The 20,693-nt window shown below is 41.2% G+C and overlaps 1 protein-coding gene across 2 annotated transcripts in view; it reads left to right on the top strand.

The window, feature by feature from the left end:
- LOC306976170 (tripartite motif-containing protein 3-like) overlaps positions 1–3,369 on the top strand; it is a 49,083-nt gene extending 45,714 nt beyond the window's left edge. For both annotated transcript variants that reach the window (XM_079574059.1, XM_079574058.1), the window contains 2 exons: positions 934–1,074; positions 3,029–3,369. In XM_079574059.1, the coding sequence (XP_079430185.1) occupies positions 934–1,074; positions 3,029–3,181 (294 nt within the window). In that variant the 3' untranslated portion in view covers positions 3,182–3,369. The remainder of the gene's footprint in view (positions 1–933; positions 1,075–3,028) is intronic.
- The last annotated feature ends 17,324 nt before the right edge of the window (positions 3,370–20,693 follow it).

Genomic DNA, 20,693 nt, shown 5'->3' with positions numbered 1-20,693 from the left:
TATACCTTTAAACACAATGAATATATATTTAAAATATATATACTGTTCGCAGTTATTTTGTTTTAAATCGAGTTTTTTATTTTTAAAAAACACAGAATTTTTTGGGAGAAAAAAGTCTCCCAGCATTTTGTTTATTTTAAAAGCTTATTAGAGTTGGGTAAACGAGAAAAAATGGGGCAAAAATAAGAAAAAAAATTGTAAAAGAATGTTGAAAAGTGGGTAAACATTGGACAAAAAATGGGGAAATAGAGAAAAATAAATTGGGGGAAAAATGAGCGGGAAAAAGAAGGAAATAAAAATCATTATTTGAGCTGAAAAAAACAAGTCACTTCCTGTAATGCTGTCCCGGAAACCTTTCATTTTTTCAATACCAGCAGTGCCTACACTTTTGTCCCGATACCACACTTGTATTGTTTAACGGTCCCCAGCCCAAGGTATAATTTAAAACATGATGCATAACGTGACCAAAAGTAATGTTCACATGCAGAGATTTTATCATTTATCATTAGCTGCACATCTCCACTGGGGGGCGCCATTGCCATCTTTATCTCACATATGGACTTGGAGCTGTCTGGACATAATTACTACTTTGTTCCAAGGCATTTTTACCTGTGGGATGTTGGAAATTGACCAGTTGCCTTGAAGATGACAGACTCCGAGGCTGGTTATGAATAAGCGAATACTGCTTTCACTTCGTTTACTTTTATTGGAGTAGTATTTGATCAGTATCTGCACTTTTACTCAAGTAATAAAATCAAGTACTACTGTTCAGCAAGCATAAGTCTCAGCTCGTGGTCAACTTCAGCCAAACAGCGCCCTCCTGTGGACAAAAATGCAGTTAAATCAAATACTCTAAAGATGTGTTCAGGAATCCTTGTAAAGTGCAGTATCAGTATCACAAACCCAGGCGTAATAAATGATCGTGTCCCTCAGGTGTACAACGCAGACGGGGAGTTCCTGTTTAAGTTCGGCTCGCACGGAGAGGGCAACGGACAGTTCAACGCCCCCACGGGGGTCGCGGTGGACGCCAACGGGAACATCATCGTGGCCGACTGGGGCAACAGCCGCATTCAGGTACGAACCGCCCTGAAGCAACCAATTGCCTTCAGAAGTTTCCTGATGATTTCTGAATGATCACATGTTGACCTAAATAGAGTCGACCTGTGTGTAATCTGATGTCAGTTCAAACACAGCTGCTCTGTGATGGTCTCAGAGGTTTGTTAAGAGACTATTGTGGAGCAGAAGCATCATGAAGTCCAAGAACACACCAGACAGGTCCGGGATCAAGCTATTGAGAAGTATAAAGCTGGGCTAGGTTATACAAAGATTTCCAAAGCTTTGAACATCTCTCAAAGTATAGTTAAGAACACCCTCCAGGAAAGGAAAGAGTTTGACATCACTGCACCGATCCGCTTTTTTGAGCTCTCGATACGATATTTTGACACTTCATTTGGCCAATACCGATCCGATACCGATGTGATAGTCTTTTTGTATTATTATGTTTTCATATAATATCATTACATATTACACTGCAACAAATAATTAACTAGATTAGTATAAACATCTCAATTTGAGCATAATAATCCAAATTTTAGTTGTTTTGACTAGTTAAGAAGTTCTTGGGCATTTGTCCTAGATTATTTCACTTGTTCTGAGATGTTTCTGACTCGTTTTGATACGTTTCGTCCTTATTTCAGGTCATTTTCTTTGCCAATGGGGTAAGAAAATTGGTCTTGTCTCATTGGCAATTTTACTTTCTTATTTCAAGCGAGATTTACCCTAGAACTGGTCTGAAATGTCCTCAAACAAGCAAAGTAAACTTGGTCCGATCAGGAAAAGTGTCTAGATGAGTGAAAACCGCTCAAAACAAGATACATTTCCTCAATTCAGGTCATTTGAGCCAATGCTTGATATTTACTTTTTGTAGTGTATAGCCTATGGATATTACCGTAGTTTTACCATTTACCAGAGGTTTTGGCTTTAGCTTTGAATTTTATATCAGAAAGTTTTTCAGAAGCAGGTGTTAGCGGCAGGTTAACGATAGAGACAATATCATATCCTCCTGTGTGATGTGGATGTTGTTCTGTTATGATTCATTGTACAGTTTCTGTGATTTTATTTTGGCAGCCATTTCAAATCTGTTTTGAAATGTGTCTTGTAAGCCCGTGAAGGCTGGGCACTTAATTATGTGCAAGACACAATAATAAGAATAAATCAAATCAAATAAATCAAATCAGTATCCTAGCTTAGCGATAGCATGAAGGCCGTGAATCTGGGTTAGTGCTAGATCGTATGCTCGGGAGGGACGGTCTGCTGTGATTTTGTATAGATCTATGAGTTGGTTTGTCTAAAAATACAAATAATCCTAATCCTAACCCAAATCCTAACCTTAAAGTTGACCGTTTCCCTGGCCCTAACCTTAATTTGTGTCATGATATCTCACGTTTTCACAGCAGGCTATGGGACCACAGATTCACTAACCGTGAATCTGTGGTCCTTGATCTGCAGTGGCTCCAGTCTCCAGTCCACCACTGTGCTGTGATAAACCTCGAAGCGCTGCAGATCCATGACCGCAGATTCACGGCCGTCTTGCATCGGACCCGTCCAGTCATCATATCCGATCCAATCCGATACTCTCAAAATGCCAGATCGGCTACCGATACTAAATATCGGATCGGTACATCCCTAAAACCTACCAAGACTCGGCCGTCCTCCTTGTTGTTAAAAGAACAATGGGACTTCTTAAGGTTTCCTTTAAAAATGCCACTCTCCTATAAAGGCCAGATTTGTGCAGTGTAGTGGTGGGTCTGTGGACAGTTTCCCCCACCTGAGCTGTAGCTCTCCGCAGCTTATCCAGGGTCAAATAAAGATATTTATGTGTGTGGACCATAGCGTGGCAAAATGTCGAAAAGTTCAAGGGTTACGGATACTTATGCAACCCACAGTATTTACTAAAAGTAGTTACTAACCAGTAGGAAATGAAGCAGGAAAAGTGTCTAAAGCCACAAAACCAATGCTTTGCTTCCAGGTGTTCGACAGCGCCGGCTCCTTCCTGTCCTACATCAACACGACCGCGGACCCCCTGTACGGGCCGCAGGGACTGGCCCTCACCTCCGACGGACACGTGGCCGTGGCCGACTCCGGGAACCACTGCTTCAAGGTTTACCGCTACCTGCAGTAGAGCCACAGGCGGGGTTTTAACGAGAACTGAGTACGAGGACTGACGAGGACCGACGAGGACACCGGGATGTATCCAGCCTTCTCACGCCCGGCCACAGGAGTTCACTTATTTATTACCGAGGAAGTTGGATTATGTTCAGTGGCTTCAGAAAGTTTCCAGACCTTTTTATTATGCAGTAGTTTGATGCTCATATAAAATAACTTTCTATTGATAAAAAAAAAATCTGCACTGGTTACTCTTCAGTGAACATTTTCAGTATCAGACTTTAACATTAGAATAAGCAGAGAGGTATAAAAACTTTCTGAACTCACTATATTGGACATTACGTCATGGACTGGACCAACACACTTTGACTTACTAGGTTCAAAGGGACTATATGAAGTACATTATTATTATTATTACAAGAAACAAAGGGGGAAAAATCGAGTTTTCACACTGCAGTCACAGCTCCATCTAGTGGTGAAGGTTCACATTGCGAGGTTTCTTGGGTTTTAGTTTGACGCGGTCACGGTGAGCGTTTGCAGAAGCATTTTGTCACAATTTAAAGTAATGTTCTTGTCGATGAAAACGAATCTAAAACTTTATTTAAACGAGTTCACGGTGACTAAAACTATGACTAAATGTCCAGATCTTTTCGTCAATCAATAAAAACTACGTACAAATGAAGGCGCCAGGGTTGCCAAGTCTGGAGTTTGTGCTAAATTGTGATGTGAAAGAACAACAAAAACGATCTGTGTTTTGACGAAGCTGCTTTCCATGTAGAATATTTTAAATACAGCTTAATTCTTCATAAAACTCCCTTCAAATCTTCCCTTCAAATCCAAGCAGCAGCGGCGCTAGACATTTGTCCCAGTTCTTTCTTGGGGTTGCTCTCAAAACATGCAATATTTGAGCCATTAAACACACAATAAAGGTGGAGGAGGAAGCTCGGGACCTGGCTTTAACTCCAGCGCACACTGAGGAGCCTCTGAGATGGTTTTAGGTCGACCCTGGGAGGACGTGTGGCCAGAGGAGCAGGACCTCGTGAATTAGTGGCTCTGCACACTCACGCAGAAGCTCCCCTCACACCCCGCTTCTGCCATACTTGCCATCACACCGAGCTGATTATCAGGTGGATGGCACGACTTGAGAGAAGGGCAAGGGTGAACTTTTTACCGCTGTTGTCCAGACTTTGACTCGCAGCTGAAGGACTCGGTCTGTTGGGTTCAGGCATGAACACGTCGCTGTATCAAAAGTTCAGAGCCAGAGGATGAAGTGTCTGACTTTATATCATCATCTGAACTTCAGCTCATTGATCCAAGCGAATAAACAACAGTAATAAAGATCCTGGAGTCCGGCTCAGCTCGACCCCTGCTGTCGCCGACAGGGGCGAACTGGGACTGAAAAACGGCCCTGGACTCTCGCCCAAATTAGAGTAAATTAAAGTGATAGTCTGTAAGTTTGCAGAGTGAGGAGAGATAGAGTGAAATTTGAAAGTAAATTCCTCCCTTCTTGGGAGCCCTCCAACCCTGATGCCGCCCCTGAATCCAACACTGCAAAAAGTAAATATCAAGGTTGGCTTAAGTTACTTGAATTGAGGAAATGAATCTTGTTTTGAGCGGTTTTCACTCATTTAGACATTTTTCCTGATTGGAGCCAAGTTTACTTTGCTTGTTTTAGGACATTCCAGACCAGTTCTAATGTAAATGTCGCTTAAAATAAGAAGGTAAAATTGCCAATGAGATAAGACCCATTTTCTTACCCCAAAGAAAATTACCGGAAATAAGGATGAAACGTATTGAAACCAGTCAGAAACATCTCAGAACAAGTGAAATAGTCCAGGACAAATGCCCAACAACATCTTAGCTAGTCAAAACAACCAAAATTTTGATTATTATGCTCAAATTGAGATGTTTATACTAATCTAGATTATTACTTTTTGCAGTGAAGACCATCAGTCCTGCTATTTCTGTGAGAAGGGTTCAAAATCAGTTTATTTCTGGAACACTTTACAACCTGGCAAACCAAAGTGCTTACCATAAAAAACATCTACACTAAACGACACAGGTAAAACTAAATATCATAATTTTCCTGCGGTTTCTCTGGACTTCTGAGCGGGCAACCCTGGCCAGTTAGCTCCACCTTGAAAGCAGCACCAGACTATCTTTTATATGAGTGCGAGAGCGTCCTGCAGTCACAGCAACAATACCCATGGGTGAAGTACTTGTTTGATGGAGATGGACATTATTAAAACCTTTAAAATCCTTTTTTTATGAACAATTATCCTAGTATTTGCACCGTTCTGGTATTTCGTGGCTCCATATGGTCCCTTTAACCCCACGGTTTGTGACACTTGACACAAAAGCAGCTTCAAGTATTTATATTACCAAGCCATAACCTGTTCAAATGCATGAAAGTTTTTTGGATTTGGAACCAATAGCATTGGCGTAGCGTTAGCGCGCGCTCACGACTCTTCTACCGCCGCTTCTAGCTTCTTTAGCCTCCTCCAGCTAACGCGACACCGCTAACCGTCTCTAGATCTCACAGCATCGGACATCGTCGCCGCCGCCACGTGTGCTTTGTTTTATGTGAACTGTATATAACCTAATGTACATTGTAAATAGCTGCGTTTCTGTGCTAGCAGCGCTCCCGGGTCGGTGTGTGCAAATAGGGCAGCTGTTAGCTTTAGCACATTAGCTTCTCAATGTTCATATTTATTTCTACGCAGCACAATGATGTTTTCTTGTTTAATGTTTTTGTTTATTTTTTATCACGGGGGGAAACGAAAAGAGATAAACTTCTAAATTATTTTGTACACTAGCCTAGCGTTTATATGTTTTTCTATTTTTGGCGTTTTTTTTTTTTAAATAGGAGCATTTGGTACCATTTTTTTTTTTTGAGGGATTTCACTGCACAGGTTCAAATTGTGAGGAGACATATCATGCAAAAAACAACTTTTCTTTCAGCTTTTAAACATGGTTGTACATTGGTTAACACTGTTTCCAATCCGTTCTCTTGTGGCTATTCATGCAGTTTCTTGTTTGGCGGCCATTTTGAATACCGAAGTAGCATTATTTCATACTACAACATGTAACAATATCTCTACTCAGGAGGAAAATGAAAGACAACAGATTTACAGCGGCATTTTATTTACTCTTTAAGGTTCTAGATGCAAGTTGGTCATTTTATACTCACTACTGCCACCTCAGGTCATACATGTAACTGCAGCTTCTATATTAAGCTCGTGCATGACGGCACTTCAGACCCAAAGTAGCACCTTTTTGAGGATTTTAGAGGCAGTTGTGGTGAACAGGTCTGAGCTCACTCTACACCTTAGGACATGGCTGGAACATGTAGGGCAGGGGGAGGCAAGTTTGTGTCATTGGCAGTGTTTGGAATAACGCCGTTTAAAAGAACGGCGTTAGGTAACGGCGTTATTTTTTCAGTAACGGAGTAATCTAATTCATTACTCTCCTCGTCGTTACAACGCCGTTATCGTTACTGGGTAAACAAAGTGGCACGTTACAATTGGGCTGAATGAAGCGCCGCGGTGTCAGCATGGGGAGAGCAGTGGAGAGGGTGGGCGGAGTCTGACGGAGCAGAACACGCACATCTGACTGTCCGTGCAGAGTACTGCATCGCGCTCTCTGCTCCATAAACTACTTGTGTCCCCGACCCGCGGCTTGTCATCCCCACAGCGCGGTGCAGCCGCAGGGGAGAATCAAGTTGGTGATCATTGATCAGTAGTGTTGAAACTTATTTTTAACCCAAAGACGCAGTGGACGCGGTGGAGACACGTCTTTCTCCCTCTCTCTCTCAGCGCCTTTCTTCTTCCTCTCTCCCCGCTCTCCGCTCCATAGAACAGTGCAAGGCCACTAACCTTTTGGGGCATGTAAACTTATATTTGCTGTCGATTGTTTCACGGAGAGACATCATGCTTGTGCGTAAAGTCTGCCCTGATCGTTGGCACATGTTACTCTTGTTCCTCCCCATTCTCTTTGAATACGGCCATATTCCTACATTAATAAAACAGCGGCGCAAATACAATACCACTCAGTCACAGGGGCCTCCCCCACTCACCCCCCATTCAGTTCATTCAGTTACTATGAACATCTTTGAACATCTTTGAACACCTGTCTGTTCTAACCATTTCAATTGACTTGTGAAAACAGCAACAACAAAAAACAAAATTCTTTGACATATAGCAACACAAATAGTTACTTTCCCTGGTAACGAGTTACTTTTATTATAGAGTAATTCAGTTACTAACTCAGTTACTTTTTGGAACAAGTAGTGAGTAACTATAACTAATTACTTTTTAAAAGTAACGTTCCCAACACTGGTCATTGGAGCGCCGATTTTCTTCATTTCCAAAATGTCAATGGCCGAAACTCACAATTGTAGCCCTGAAGCACCTTTTTCTACAAATATAAGTTTTGCCAATAATATATGCTGGGAAATGTGAAAATATTGACAGTATTTTCCACATTGTAGAGTCCTTTTCATGTATTTGGTCTCTGATTTATGAATAAATGTTTCTTCAAAATTCTCTTGGGGGCCAAAGGTTTTATGCCGGAGGGCCGGGCCTGACGTTGCCTACCCCGATGTAGGGGGAGGAAAATACAAAATTTTAACATTTTTAAGCTCTGTATAGTCACTTTTAATCTTTGCTCAAGAAGATAACAGTAAAAACTTGGCCCCAGAAAGCACACGTTGATGTGATATAACCAGCAAATGTGGCACAGACGTCACATGTGTGGCTCACATAGATATAACAGAGATAGATTAATACCTATTCAGCCCCATTCATAGAAAAGGTCCCGAGTCCTGTGTGAACCTTAATGGCCGCTCTGTCTCCTCCTACGCAGCCTGTTCCTTAAAAGGGCAAAAAGGCGGGAAGCCCTGTGCTCGAAGAGTGGGCGGAGCTTCCACAGAGCTCCAGAGCTTGATTGACAGGCTCTGGTTCCAGTCAATGCACTGAAAATGCTTCCAATTTTCTAGCTGATGAACAAAAAACAGCCCCCCCAGCGTGGTCACATGGGTCATAGCATTTTTTAGAAGAAGAAAAACTCTTCGGAGCCAGACTTTTAAGCCGTTCCTGGGAGGTCGGATTTGTCCCATTAGAATCAATGCTCCCAAGTGTCTCTTGGAGTAGCTCCTGACCACAAGGGGGTGGTATTACAGCAATGTCAGCTCCCCACCATAAGGACCATACAGAAGCGCGTTCCTCGCCCATTGGTGCCTCACATCTGTGAACACTGAGGAAATACTACAGTAGCAGCTCTGACCTCTGTCACATGGTGTATCCAAGGCTAGATGTTTGTGGTTCAGGGCTTTCTCTTGAAGAGCTGAGCTGTTGAAGCTAAATGCTAACCAGTAGCATGCTAGCATCTTAATCACTGACTCGCTGGTTTCTTTCATCTTGTGTCCTAAATGTTTTCTTCTTGAGCAATGATAACCAGTACATAAAAATGCCTCTGTCAATCAGTTGTCTTTCATTTTCATCCTGAGTATAGGTATTGTTACATGTTGTAGTACTGTATAATTCTACTTCGCTATTCAAAATGGCCGCCATAACAGCAAAAGTCACATGACAGAAAGGCCGCCTGAGATCAAGAAAATGTTGCCTGAAAGATCAATCCAAAAGTGTTTGAAATGGGCTCAACATGGCGCCTTTGATTTGGTAGCATGCCGTTTGGTAAAGAAAACAAGGCTTGTGTATTGTTTTTTGCACGTTTATCCCCCTCGGCTGCCAGCAGAGGGCGCTCAAATCAAACAATGAGACGCAGAATTTATTTCAAGCTTAATAAAACGATTGAAAAATGCTGTTAAAGACCTTGTTGTAATGGTACCAAATGTTCCGCTTCAAAACAGAATGGCCAAAACTGTTTCAGAAATCCCTTTTATTTATTCACTCAATACTGAAATCGAAAAATAGCAACTTTTACGGACGTTTTCGCATTATATCCAGCAATTCACACTCGACACGGCTTTTCGTCATCGCTAACACAAACCGGATCACACAGTCACATCTCAGGAAAACCCTCCGATAAACACATAACCATTTTGTATCAGAAAATGCTCAGATACGAGTTCTGTTTTGAGGTTTTCGTGTGTTCTTCTCGGCTTGGCTACTCGCACCGGGTCTGGCGCGGGGAAATAAACGAGTTACGTAGTGATTCGGGAGGTTTTCACGCCCTTCCTGTCACGATTAGGGACACACTGAACAGCGGTGTTTCCAGTGGGCGGAGACTTTGGGGGTTGTGATCAATGCTCTGGTGCATCAGGGAGACTGAGGGGATTTGTCTGGGCTCACTTTGTATTCTAGAGTCTGCTCACCAACAGAACTGAGCAGTGAATAGTTATTAACCGTCAAACACCAGAAAAGCGACTGTGACATTGTGGGCAGGCAGTGTTAAAGTAATATTTTTGCGCTTAAATTGGACTAAGACTAAATTAAAAGTTTTTCATGAGACTGAAACTATGACTAAAATGTCCAGATATTCTCATTGACTAAAATAAGACTAAACAAAGAGACTAAAATCATCCAAATTTCCAATGACAGTCTGAAAATCCATCATAAATTCCCTGCTAAAGGAACAACTCTTTACTTTATTCATGTGGGAGAAGCTCCATGAAGCAGAGAACCTTGATTAAACATGATTATAATAAATATCTCACCTATGGTCGTGAGATTTGTGCTGGGCAGGCAGTGTTAAAGTCAAAGCAATATTTTTGCACTTAAATTGGACTAAAACTAAATTAAAAGTTTTTCATGAGACAAAAACTATGACTAAAATGTCCAGATATTCTCATCGACTATAATAAGACTAAATAAAGATGACAAGAAAAGACTAAAATCATCCAAACTTCCAATGACAGTCTGAAAATCCATCATAAATTCCCTGCTAAAGGAACAGCTCTTTACTAAATATTCCCGCCCTCACCTATGGTCGTGAGATTTGGGTAGTGACCGAAAGGACGAGATCGCGAATACAAGCGGCCCAAATGAGTTTCCTTCGCAGGGTGGCTGGGCGCACCCTTCGAGATCAGGTGAGGAGCTCAGTTACCCGAGAGGAGCTTGGAGTAGAGTCGCTGCTCCTTCACATCGAAAGGAGCAGCTGAGGTGGCTCGGGCATCTGTTCCGGATGCCTCCTGGTCGCCTCCCGCGGGAGGTGTTCCAGGCATGTCCTAGTGGGACAAGGCCTCGTGGAAGACCCAGGACACGCTGGTGGGACTATGTCTCCGAGCTGGCCTGGTGTCGCCTCGGGGTCAGAACAGCTGGAGGAGGTGTGTGTGGATCGGGAAGTTTGGGCATCTCTGCTGAGACTGCTGCCCCCGCGACCCGGCCCCTGATAAAGCGGAAGAAAATGGATGGATTGATTATAAATGCAATCGACTAAATTTGTCTTTTGAAATTGAAGAGATGATTTTGACTAAATCTCGACTAAAGCTAAAATTACATTTTCGTCAAAAGACTAAACTAAATTAAAATATGTTGCCAAAATTATCTCCGGGGGCAGGTTGTCATGATGCGTGGGGTTGGTTGTCACGATTGTTTGAACTTGAAACTTGTTTGAACTTGAAATCTGATAAGCTTTTGTAACTTTTTGGTTTGAAATAAAAGGACAAAATAGAGTTATGAACAAATTGCGCCCTTTAAAAAACTTAATCTTAACTAATTTTTTTTTGCCAAGGTGTAAAATGACCCAAACATACGGCCTCTACAAAAGCTAATGTTAAATAGGGATCATAAAAACACAAAAGAAAGCATGAAAAACAAGTTACATGGCCTTTAAGCTAATAAAGTAAGTAATTGAACTTAAATTTTCAAACCAGCCTGTGACTGGAGAGGGCGAGGCGGGGCGAAGTGTCTTGCCCAAAGGCGGTATAGCCATTAGTGATGTTTGGAGCGTTGCCATAGCAATTGGGAACTCGGAAAAAAGTATGAAATTGTTTAAGCGGCACAAAATGGGTGAAAAATTTGCATTACCGTCAAAACAAGACTTAAAAAATACTATTTTCTAACCATACAAGGTTTAAATGGAACTAATCATGAATGAAAATGTGTAAATCTCAGTCATGGAAGACACAAGAGATTTTGAGATGTGGATTTGATCACCAAATATTGTAATGACGGTAAATTTGTAGGGGAAAATGTTCCTCTAAGTCCAGGATTCAAACTCAGGACTTTCCTCTTTGCATTGTTTGAGATTATCGGCTTGTTTGATTCAACTCCTAAAGTGCTTTGGTCTGGTTTCATCCCCGTGCGCGTAGCCAAGCCCTCTCTTTACATTTCGAATAGAAGACCGTTCGCTCACCCTGCTCTCCACTCTGTCCTCTGACGCCCCCTGCTGTTCACTCTCCACCGTGTCACACAAAAGACTGTAGAATGTAGACATTTCACCCCGGACCAGGCGACTGCGGTCTGCGATCCTTCGAGGGGAGCTACAGGCGTCGGTCGCGTCGCTCATCATGAACACATGCTTTTTCTTTATCGATATGCACTGGTAATAAAAGCACATGGTTTACTCTGGAGTCGTGTCTTCTGTCTCTCAGTCCAGCACCACAGCAAAGTAAGGATGTTATGTCATCTTTCTTTTACAAAATAATATCTTCTATGACCGATTTTTGAGGTTTGAGGTGAGATTTCTTTTTATTCTCAACCTTATGGACAGATTTCTTGATATAAGTTACTCCATGTTCTAAATTTTTAAGGTTTTGGGACAATTCCTACTGACTTCAAACTCTCCCATCTCGGACTGAACAATATTATCAAGGTTTTCTCAAAGGGATTTTTTAATATCTAATCCCCAGCCTGATTTATTGAGTTCTGAGTTTAAAAAAAAAAAACAAGCCTAATAAACAGCTTATCTTAGCCTCTGCCTGAACCAAATGCATTCTGTCCTCTTTGGCCATTATATAGGTCTGTGTAACACCTCATTTGAAAGCCAAGACCCACTAAACGGATCTTTTTCCTCGCGTTATTGCTGTGTTGTGTCACCTTTTTTATGTTTGTTTTTTTGGTCACATTTTTGTTGAATTTTTGTCACTTTTTTGTTGAATTTTTGTCACATTTTTGTTGAGTTTTTGTTGCATTTTTGTTGAATTTTTGTACATTTTTTTCAGATTTTTATTTAATTTTTTTCACATTTTTTTCACTTTTTGGTTGAATTTTTGTCTTTTTTTTTGTTTAATTTTTTCACATTTTTTCACTTTTTGGTTGAATTTTTGTCACATTTTTGTTGAATTTTTGTCCTTTTTTTGTTTAATTTTTGTCACATTTTTGTTGAGTTTTTGTTGCATTTTTGTAGAATTTTTGTACATTTTTTTCAGATTTTAATTTAATTTTTTTCACATTTTTTTCACTTTTTGGTTGAATTTTTGTCTTTTTTTTTGTTTAATTTTTTTCACATTTTTTCACTTTTTGGTTGAATTTTTGTCACATTTTTGTTGAATTTTTGTCATTTTTTTTGTTTAATTTTTTTCACATTTTTTTCACTTTTTGGTTGAATTTTTGTCACTTTTTTGTTTGCGTTTACATCCTTGTTTTCTTCTCATTTTTTGTGGCTGTTTTGGTGCTTTTTTCCCAAGAAGCTTTTTGATCAGGGGTGAAGAGAAAAAAGAGAACATGGGATCCGTTCAGGTGGGAGTTAAGAGGTTAAAGCAGAACTAAGTTACTCGTGCCCCTAGAGGCCATAAGCGCCACTGCAAGTGTCGTAGCATGTTCCGTGAGAGTAAATACTACGCTGACAGAAAAGACAAAGGGACAGAGGGATATTGTACATCCAATTACGCAATGGAGATTTTAAAAAATTCACACAAAATTGGCTGAAAATACTGTTTAAGTGGCGCTAGCCCGCAGTTAGCTTTACCCGTTAGCCTGTTAGCTTCTTCTTCATGATTCTATTAGTGTGTATTGGTGACCCGGTGGCAGTCAAGTTGCAAGCCTGGTAAGATATGTTCTTACCTGAGCTTAGACGAGTTGATACGTACCTGTCTGGTCTTTGTGTGTGCCCTCAGTCATGCAAAGCGATCTAAGATGTTGTTAGCATTTGGCTTCTCCCAGCGTATTCCTATGGCTCCAAACGGGGGTGAAGTTAGAAGTGACCACGTTCTTCCACAGGCACAAAGACCAGACAGGTACAACTCGTCTAAGCTCAGGTAAGAACAGATCACAGTGTGGAAAAACTGTGGCCTGTTCCTTAAAGAAGAAAACGCATACAGTGGGAAAGAAAAGTAAGTATTTGGAATTTCGCACATTTGTGCCTAAATTTGTCACTAAATGTGGTCTGATCTTTATTAAAATCACAATAATGAGTAAACAGTGTCTGATTAAACTAATCCCACCCGAACATTTACATTTGATCATATTTTTATCGGCCATAACATGTAAGCATTCACAGGACAGCGTGGATTAAGTAAGTACACCCCTCCTAAATAAAAAGATAAGTAATGATGATATAGTAATATCATTGTTAGTATTATTAACAAATACTACCCAGGTGATGTGACCTGTCCAGTGAGAAGCCTTGACTGAATAGTGTGAATTTGATTAATTGGATTTTTTATTTGTAGCCCCACTGCCTGCTTTTTTTTTTCTTCCTTTTTTTTAAATTTATTTTTTCATTTACATTTTCTATATTTTTATTTTATTTTTTATTTTATTTTATTTTTTTGTTTATTTTATTTTATTTATTTTTTCTTCCTTTTTTAAATTTATTTATTTTTTCATTTACATTTTTTATATTTGTATTTAATTTTTTATTTAATTTGTTTTGTTTATTTTATTTTATATTTTTTATCTTATTATTTTGTTTTATTTTATATTTATTTTATATTTATTTTATTTTGTTTTATTTTGTTCTATTTTATTTTATTATTATTCTTTCTTTTTTTGTGTTCCTGGTGCTCTGTGTTATTTGATGTGTGTCATGTACAAATTCAATAAAATTACAAATTATATATATATATATATAAAAAAAAAAGTAAGTACACCCCCTGAATCTCACTGAACTGCAGCAGTTTTGTAAAGAGGAAATTCTCAGATTCATCCTGATTATTGTCTAAGGAAAGCAGTTATTGCCACAAAAGTAGAATCATGATGTAAGGCCTTAATTAAAACTAAAACATGTGAAAAAGCTCCGTAAAAACTGAACAGAAACACAAAACTGCGTCATTTCGGATTTTTATTGAAAAAGCGTCTTCCTTTGCAGACCCTGTTTTGTGCTTGGTACAAATAGTTACAGTTTCCCCATCACATAACGCCATAAGAACACGACAGTACAGTGCTATATACATTACATACATGTGCGTCACGAGCTCGGGAGCGCCCCCTGTCTGTCCGTCCGTCCGTCTGCAGAAGCCGCCGGTTTTACGTCGCCGATTATTGCATAGAGGTTTTGGAATCGGCGCTTCTGTCGTGCCCGTGCGGGAAAGTGAAGTAACGCAATGAGGTAATCAGAGTAGAAATGACGAGAACGATCGCTAATGTAAACAAAGTGAGTATGTGGTGATAGTACTGCAGGAGGAGCTGGTTAACACATCAGCATGGATACAAACCTCACTGGCATCGGGTTTATACAGGTACTTATACTTTATGCTATACTTTAGAACCGGAAACTCAACAAATCCGGGCACATTTATTAAGATTTACAAACATTCCATTAAACAAAGGAATACGGGGAATGTTCGATGTTAAAACAATAATTCAGTCCCTCCAGGATTTGGCGACTTAAAACAAAATCAAGAGGAATCAGTGCGACTTTCCTTCAACTATTCCAATAATCCTTAACCTCTTAACTCCCGCCTGAACAGAGGGCATTTTCTCCAGTTCAGCTTTACCCAAATCCTGTAGGCCAGTGTAAGGCCTCATTTGAAAGCTAAGATCTACAAAACTCATCTAGATGGAGACGTCCTCACGTCAGGTTTTTTTTCCATCATTTTTTGGGGGGTTTTCAACTAATTTTTGTAACTTTTTTGTAATTTTTTTGGTCAAATAGTAAATTTTTTGTCACTTTTTGTTACATGTTCATCATTTTTTTTTGTCATTTTTGTAAAAAAAAATTGTCCTTTTTTTTGTCCATTTTTTGTGACATTTTTGCCACTTTTTCATCATTTTTTCGTCAATTTTTTGTACATTTTTTGTCATTTTTTTGTCCTTTTTTGTTAATCTTTTGTGACATTTTTGCCACTTTTTCATATTTTATTCGTCAATTTTTTGTACATTTTTAGTTATTTTTTTGTCCTTTTTTGTCAAATTTATGTCTGTTTTTTGTGACATTTTTGCCACTTTCTCATCATTTTTTTGTTAAATTTTTGTCAATTTTTTGTCTAAGTTTTCTCACTTTTTTCTCACATCTTCATTGTTTTTCGTCTCAGTTCTGTCGCTATTTTCTCACCTTTTTTCCAGAAGCTTTTGGATTGGGGTAAAGCCAAACTGGAGAAAATGTGCTCGGTTCAGATGGGAGTTAAGGGGTTAACTCTGCTACTTCTGCGCAACTAAAGTGATCAGTTAAATCCATTTTACTTGATGTATTTGCAGGTAGGAAGTTAGAAATTATGCATATCCAAATCTCAAAGTGTATTAATGCCGATATGCCAGTGTGAGGCCTCATTTAGCCTCTCCTCCTCTTTAGTTCCAAACCATATCATAAGGCGTAATAATACCAGGAGTAGTTTGACATCCGCGCAGTAAAGTGCGGACGTTGAACTACTCCTGGTATTATTACGCCTTATGATATAGTTCCCCTTTTATCCGCTTAGAAAATCCACTTTGTTTCATTTTGTGTAATTATACTTATATTGTAACACTTCACGTAACCATATTTAAACAGGGAAAACGTGGAAGAGCTTGGTAGCTTTTATCTTTACCTCGTTTGGAGCTATAGAGGAGAGAGGGAGAGGCTAAATGCTAACGCCGTCTGTGCACGCGTGAAGACCAGACAGGTCCACATGAACTCGTCTAAGCTCAGGGAAGAACATATCTCAGTATGGAAACACGGTGGCCTATTCCTATTAAATTTTGTCAACTAAACTTACAGGCAATATTAAAAACTAAACTAAAATTGAAGAAGTCCCTCAACGAACCACTCCACATTGTGCTCTGGTTCTCAGATAGCTGGACTTGGGCTTCTCCTGTTGCTCAGTAATAAATAAGTTTATCAAAATGATCCTTTTCAGTTAGATTTCCTGTATCCGACCTTTACCAGTTTGTATCCAGCCTTCAGCCCCCAAAAAAACAGGACTAAACGAGTAATATTTGTACTAAAAGTAACGGTATTGTACATTGCAGACCAGCTGGCTTCAAGTGCAGTCCTCCCAGTGTTCCAGTGGATGCTGTGTTAATGCGGCGACGGCAACAAAACACAAACAAAAATCAAACTCAATACAGTCGTAGTGATGATTCCATTTAGAAATGTATAAAAGGCATGCAAAACGCAACGACACGAACAGTTTAAATTAGTCTCGGCTTGTGTCTGGTCAGGCACAAAATAAAAAAAGAACAAGAGCCTCTGTTGGAGCAGGTTCAGCCTCTGGGTTTGGTGATACAAGCAGCGAAATGGCGTGAGTTTAGTTTCAGAAAAGCCCGTTACTTGCCTGATAAAATTTTAATAAAATACTGAATAATCCTAGTTTAGATGGTCACTTTATTATAATATATGCAGGATCCTTGATGTCAGGGGCACTGGGACAATAAATGAATGACTCAATGAGACAGAAAGGTTGTGAACGACTGCTTTAGACCATCCTTTGATATTTTTGATGAACTTAACCAGTAAAAATGGTTGAACAATGTCATAATCTTCCAAGAAATTTAGATTTGATGCCTGTTTGAGTCCAATTTAAAGGGATATTGCAGGATTTTTGACATAGGGCCTCAGTATTGCTGATTTCTGGAGATATTTTTTTTGTAATTCATGCAGTTCTTATATTTGAAGAGTTTCGTGGCGCTAGGCTAGTGCAAGGCTAGTGCATTTCTATGGTATCAGCTAGCCTGCATTAAAAACAGTGTGACCCGCTCCACAGTGCACCTGAGGCAAATCACTTATAACACCAGACTAACCATATAAATGTCTGTGTCCATAGAATAATGTTTGGAATATAACTGACCTTGCATCACATGAATGATCGCATTTTGAGGGACTATTTTCTAGCAGATCACTCCGCCGCTGCATAGCTTATACAACCACGAAGCTGATGCTGCTCAAATATAAGGTCTTTTAAATGCAAAATGGTTAAAATGATTCTATGAACACAGACATTTATATGGTTAGTCTGGTGTTATAAGTGATTTGCCTCAGGTGCTCTGTGGAGCGGGTCAGACTGTTTTTAATGCAGGCTAGCTGATACCATAGAAATGCACTAGCCTTGCATTAGCCTAGCACCACGCAACTCTTCAAATATAAGAACTGCATGAATTACCAAAAAATATCTCGCAACACTCTGGATAACTAGGAAAAGAGGCCCTATGTCAAAAATCCTGAAATATCCCTTTAATGCTTTTTAACGACATCTAAGGCCTTGATGTCGCCACAGTTCATTTAATGACTAAGAATGATCAGCTAAAGCAGTGGTGACCAAAGTGGGGGGCCTCAGAGGCACTACAGGGGCCCCCAAAGCTTGTCTGCAAAACAAGTACAATGAAAAAAGTTCATTTTGATCGGAAAAATACATTTATCTAGGCTAAATACTGGTTTAAACTGGTGCATTTGTCCACTGTCATCACTAGATGTTACTTTTATGCAGTAACATTATGAAAAAATCTTTTGAATGGAGTAAACTATTGTGATTTGGGGGGCCCCGAGAGATTTTCTTATCAATAAGGGGTCCGCGATGTCCCGGACTTTGGGAATGGCTGATCTAAAGGAAGAAATTACATATAATTGCTCGAATTAAATCTAAAGTTTGAGTAAATTTGGTCTGGTAGATGAGATAAAACCTCACCAATGGAACAATCACATTTTAACTTAAAGCAGAACTATGTAACTCATGCCCCTAGAGGCCATAAGCGTCACTGCATGTTACGTCTTTTTTTACTCATTAATTGTCTGTGAGAGTAAATACTACTTTTTTCACTCAAACTTGGCTGTAAATACTGTTTAAGTGGCGCTAGCCCGCAGTTAGCTTTGCCTGTGATTCTGTTAGTGTGTATTGGTGACTCCGACCTGGAGGTAGGAAAGTTGCAAGCATGGTTTTCTGGACAGAGACACCAGGGGGAGATGATAGACCCCCCAATCATCCCCTAAACACTTGTATTACCCCCAGACGGACAATGGAAAGGATTTATTAAGGTAAACAAGTTACTTAGTGCTGCTTTAATTCAGATTTTGTATCATTTCAAGTGGGGTTAACGCTTGTTCCAATGGCATTTGTATCTTATCATATCTCAGGTCATATCGACTCAAACTCAACGTAAAGAACTTTAATTTTAAATCATGGGGCGTGTAAACAAGCAGCAGCCTACCTCTCTTTTAGCACAGCTGCGTTGTTTTCTCCTCCCCTTTTTCCTGCAAACTGCATTTGTGATTTTACTGGACACTTTTGTACATCTTCGCTTTGTTCTAAGACATTCTAAAGACACCGAAGAGGCACCGAGACACCTGCAGCAGAGTGGAGGCGTCACAAGAGGCGCTACAGGAAACGAAAACAGACCAACAAGGAGGTATCCGGGCAAGACTTGCTGCTGAAAGATGGCGAAAGACTGTCGTGGAGCAGAGGTAACGGGCTTTTCTGTGCTTGTATCACACGGCGGACGAGCTAGTGCCTATACCGTAATCGCCGCAGTGTCCGAACGGGAATTTGAAAAGGGGATCAGCGCATATCAGTCCGAATATCGTAAAGAAAGAAAGAAACCGCTCTCTCTCTCTCTCTCTCGCTGAAGTGGTGTCGCCTTTTTTTCAAGTAGATTCACGAGCTCTCAGTAGTTCAACATTGTCTCTTTTCAGTGTAGGCACTTGCAAAGACAAAAAAAAATTCCACAGAACGTCATCGTCTTTCGTGAGAGAAAATGATTGAAATGCAGAATATTCATCTCGATTTGAGCGGCGTCTCAGATCGAGGCGTCAGTAGTCGGTTTTCTTCACGAATGCGGACCTCGTTTTCTGAACTTTGAGATTTTCAGAGCAAGATTTTGGTTTGTTAGTTCGTGAACATTAGCTCGTTCTGGCCCCAGGTATAAAGGGGAACATGCTCAGTCTGAAGTTTGTTGGGTTAAGGTCGGCTCACACTACACGGTTTTATCTAGAATGGGGGGTCAGCGCTACAAAACGTGTGCGGGTCCCGATTGGTCAACGGTGTCAATAATGTCACAACACCGCGGGGCGAGGCTACGGCTAGTACGAAGACTTCAACATGGCTATAGTTCTGTCAAATGGAGATAGAAGTCGGCGACATGAAGAGGCGAGGGGAGAAAGTGGAGAGAGGGGAGGGGAGAAAGGAGAGAGGCAAGTGGAGAAAGAGGAGAGAGGCGAGGGGAGAAAGAGGAGAGAGGCGAGGGGAGAAAGAGGAGAGAGGCGAGGGGAGAAAGAGGAGGGAGGGGAGAAAGAGGAGAGAGGCGAGTGGAGAAAGAGGAGAGAGGGGAGGTGAGAAAGGAGAGAGAGGCGAGAAAGTGGAGAGAGGTGAGAAAGTGGAGAGAGGTGAGGGGGGAAAGAGGAGAGAGGCGAGGGGGGAAAGAGGAGGGAGGGGAGAAAGAGGAGAGAGGCGAGTGGAGAAAGAGGAGAGAGGGGAGGTGAGAAAGGAGAGAGAGGCGAGAAAGTGGAGAGAGGTGAGAAAGTGGAGAGAGGTGAGGGGGGAAAGAGGAGAGAGGCGAGGGGGGAAAGAGGAGGGAGGGGAGAAAGTGGAGGGAGGGGAGTGGAGGTGAGGGGAGAAAGGAGAGAGAGGCGAGAGGAGAAAGAGGAGAGGCGAGGGGGGAAAGAGGAGGGAGGGGAGTAAGTGGAGGGAGGGGAGTGGAGAAAGAGGAGAGAGGCGAGTGGAGAAAGAGGAGAGAGGGGAGGGGAGAAAGTGGAGAGAGGCGAGAGGAGAAAGAGGAGAGAGGCGAGGGGAGAAAGAGGAGAGAGGCGAGGGGAGAAAGGGGAGAGAGGGGAGGGGAGAAAGGGGAGAGAGGCGAGTGGAGGTGAGGGGAGAAAGTGGATGGAGGGGAGTGGAGAGAGAGGCGAGGGGAGAAAGTGGAGAGAGGCGAGAGGAGAAAGAGGAGAGAGGCGAGGGGAGAAAGAGGAGAGAGGCGAGGGGAGAAAGGGGAGAGAGGGGAGGGGAGAAAGGGGAGAGAGGCGAGTGGAGGTGAGGGGAGAAAGTGGATGGAGGGGAGTGGAGAGAGAGGCGAGGGGAGAAAGAGGAGAGAGGCGAGGGGAGAAAGTGGAGGGAGGGGAGTGGAGGTGAGGGGAGAAAGTGGAGGGAGGGGAGTGGAGAAAGAGGAGAGAGGTGAGTGGAGAAAGGAGAGAGAGGCGAGAGGAGAAAGGGGAGAGAGGCGAGTGGAGGTGAGGGGAGAAAGTGGAGGGATGGGAGTGGAGGCGAGGGGAGAAAGTACATCTCCAAA

The sequence above is a fragment of the Gobius niger genome (assembly GCF_951799975.1).
Source record: "Gobius niger genome assembly, chromosome: 1".
Classification (NCBI taxonomy): Eukaryota; Metazoa; Chordata; class Actinopteri; order Gobiiformes; family Gobiidae; genus Gobius; species Gobius niger.
The sequence above is the reverse complement of the archived record's forward strand: the minus strand, read 5'-3'. Positions and strand labels throughout refer to the sequence as shown.